Genomic DNA, 3,349 nt, shown 5'->3' on the forward strand with positions numbered 1-3,349 from the left:
ATGAGACGAGATGAGATGAGACAAGATGAGACGAGATGAGATGAGACGAGATGAGATGAGACAAGACGAGATGAGACGAGACAAGATGAGACAAGATGAGACGAGACGAGATGAGATGAGACAAGATGAGACAAGATGAGACGAGATGAGATGAGACAAGATGAGACGAGACAAGACGAGACGAGATGAGACAAGATGAGACGAGATGAGACAAGATGAGATGAGACAAGATGAGACAAGATGAGATGAGACAAGACGAGATGAGATGAGACAAGATGAGACAAGATGAGATGAGACAAGATGAGACGAGATGAGATGAGACAAGATGAGACAAGATGAGATGAGACGAGATGAGATGAGACAAGATGAGATGAGACAAGATGAGATGAGATGAGATGAGACAACCCTTTACTGATCCTCAGCAGGGGGAATTCACATTGCAGCAGCAAGATTATATGGGCAAGAAAAATACAGTAAAAATCACAAATGAGGCACAAAGAGACGTTATTATCAATGCATCTACAGTTAATAATGTATAGATATATATTATAATAATAAGTCTAAATGATGGTTTTGACTCCCATTATGGGCTAACTGGACTGAAAATAAGAAACGTGGGTTGAGTTGAGTTTGAATTCTTAACACTCAGATGATCTTTATAAACAAACCAACCTAGTTTTTACCAGAAACGATAGAAAATATATGAACAAGCTGAGGAAGCGTTTCACACGAGCCTCTCCTCCGTTCAGCTGTTCAGAAACGTCCTTCAGTGGTTCAGGAAACAATCGGTGAAGTATCTACGCTGGTTTTTATGGTCCGAGGCCGACGGGTGAAAAGAAGAATGAACGGACCGCTCTGTGTTTTCTATCATCGTAGAGCAGAACGCAGCACGTGGAACAGTTGTTGGCATCGACCTGCTGCACATACCACCTCTCGACGGCGCCCACTTCCTGTCCAGTCACGACGTCACGGACCCCGCCACGCACGCCAAACTGCAGGAGCTGCTCCCCTGTGGCCAGGCGCACGTCATTTTGAGCGACATGGCGCCCAACGCCTGCGGCTTCAGGGACATGGACCACGAGAGGCTCATCACCATGTGTTTGTGTCTGATCGACTTGGCTGAGAAGATTCTGCAGCCTCGGGGCTCTCTGCTCTGTAAGTACTGGGACGGGAGTCTCGCCCACCGTCTCCAGCAGAGACTCTCGAGCGCGTTCGGCAGCGTCCGCACCATAAAACCAGACGCCAGCCGAAAGGATTCGTCCGAGAGGTTTTTCCTCGCTCAGATGTTCAGAAAGACGGCGCAGTGATATTTGCTGTTTTGTCCTGATTGAAGCCGTTTGATCAGCGAGTGGTCTTCTGTAGTCGCCGTTCTCAAAAGATGGCCGCGTTGAGCCACGAGCGAGGCTGCAGCCACGAGCGAGGCTGCAGCCACGGCGCGCTCATGTTTGTGGTCCAGCTGAACACGGCACCACTTCATCAGGAAGATGGAAACGCTCCTCACGAGCCCAATTATGATTTATTTCAATTCTCAAGTTATCGTTCGTTCTACACGTTCTCTTGTGGCGTATTTGAAGTTCTCCTCGTGTGTTTGTGCTCACAATGTGCACTTCCTGGACTCGTACTCCTTTTGAGAATGGAAAAACTCATTTGTGGGCGTCATGTGCAGTAAAACGAATAATAAAAGTAAACGAAATAAACGAATAATAAAAACGACTGTTGGAAGCGGCCATGACACTAAAGTGTGGCACTCACACTTTTGTCCTGACACTAGAAACAGACGATTTCTGATAAATATTCTCAACACTGAACTGATTTATTTTAATTTCTGGGGTCTTTTCTGAAAACATCTGAACAAATGAAGTTTATTTGTAAAGAGTTTTCAAAACCACAAGTTAAACCAAATAAATGAAGCAATAAAACACTTATTTCAATAAAACATCTCTTTGTTATTATTTTCTGACATTGTTTCATGTATAACCAGGTCATGTAGAGGAATAAAATAATTTAGCTTGATGGAACTCGAACACCGTTTCTACCATCATACCACGTCATGTATTGATATTTTTACGTTCCTTCATGCCAGCTGGACTCTCATCCACATAAACGACCAAAAGTCAAGTTCAACCATCTGAAGTGCTGCAGCGCGACCACGTCTGTCCCAACAGGAACCTTGGGTTGTAGAAAACAAACCAGCTGCACCCCCTCGAGCAATAATTTGAAGTTGCAGGTTCAAAGTCATCATTTGACCACGTCTTTAAAATGATCAACTTTAAAGAAACATTTTAAATGTTTTCTTGATTCATTTATTTATTTTAGTCAGGACAGTTTTGTTGGCACTCTGAAGTTGTTCATTAATTTTTTAGCCTCCTGACAGATGAAATGCTGGCGGGTCGGAACAGACCAGTGTTCGTCACGCTCCAAATAAGAAGCGTTTGACTCTGCAGACCAGTGAGGTGCATTAAACACCTGCTCCTATCAGAAGACGCATCAAGGTCAGTGTCATTCACAGCACATGTGGTGGAACAAAACTGTGCACACTGGGTCCCAGTTACTCCAACAAAAGTATAAACTGTAAAAGAAAAACTAATAAGATCCAAGATGTGAACTAAGAATACTCTAAACACTAATGGTGCAAAACAATACACCGAACAACAGCAGCACGAACATGAGTCTGTGAGTAGATGATGACGAATGAACAGCAGCATGGAATACATCAGCAGCATGGAATACATCAGCAGCATGAGATCAGCAGCATGGAATAAATCAGCAGCATGAGATCAGCAGCATGGAATAAATCAGCAGTATGAGATCAGCAGCATGGAATAAATCAGCAGCATGAGATCAGCAGCATGGAATAAATCAGCAGCATGAGATCAGCAACATGAAACATCAGCAGCAACATGATGTGATTTTTCGCAGTGATTATTCTGGTTATAGATCCATGAGTCTAACAGCCTCAGGGTAGAAGCTGTTCCTCAGTCTAGTGGTTCTACACTTAATGCTCCTCAACCTCCTTCCTGAGGGGAGCGGGGCAAAAAGTGTGTGTGCTGGGTGAGTGTGGTCCTTCATGATGCAGGTGGCCCTCTTCCTGCATCTGGAGGTGTAGATGTCTGTGATGGTGGCTACAAACATTCAGTTTGTACTTTATTTTCTTTAATGCACAAGCATTGAAGCTCACTTATTTCCTGTAAAAAAATCCTCTGTTTCTTTGAATAAACTTTTGCCTCAAAGATTTTAATTTTTACATTTATATACAGGAGCTCTTACATCAAACTATAGGCTTTTTTCTCAAACTGGGGGAGCCCAGGGCTCTGCCAGGGGGCACACACTCAAAATATAGACGTCAGAA

At 43.7% G+C, this 3,349-nt stretch overlaps 1 protein-coding gene across 1 annotated transcript in view; it reads left to right on the forward strand.

Moving 5' to 3' along the window:
- Positions 1 to 1,451, forward strand: part of mrm2 (mitochondrial rRNA methyltransferase 2) — a 3,833-nt gene extending 2,382 nt beyond the window's left edge. The window contains exon 2 of the mRNA XM_037688769.1: positions 877 to 1,451. Within this exon, the coding sequence (XP_037544697.1) occupies positions 877 to 1,307 (431 nt within the window). The 3' untranslated portion in view covers positions 1,308 to 1,451. The remainder of the gene's footprint in view (positions 1 to 876) is intronic.
- The last annotated feature ends 1,898 nt before the right edge of the window (positions 1,452 to 3,349 follow it).

This window comes from Nematolebias whitei, chromosome 15 (genome assembly GCF_014905685.2).
Source record: "Nematolebias whitei isolate Nwh7 chromosome 15, NemWhi1, whole genome shotgun sequence".
Taxonomy (NCBI): Eukaryota; Metazoa; Chordata; class Actinopteri; order Cyprinodontiformes; family Rivulidae; genus Nematolebias; species Nematolebias whitei.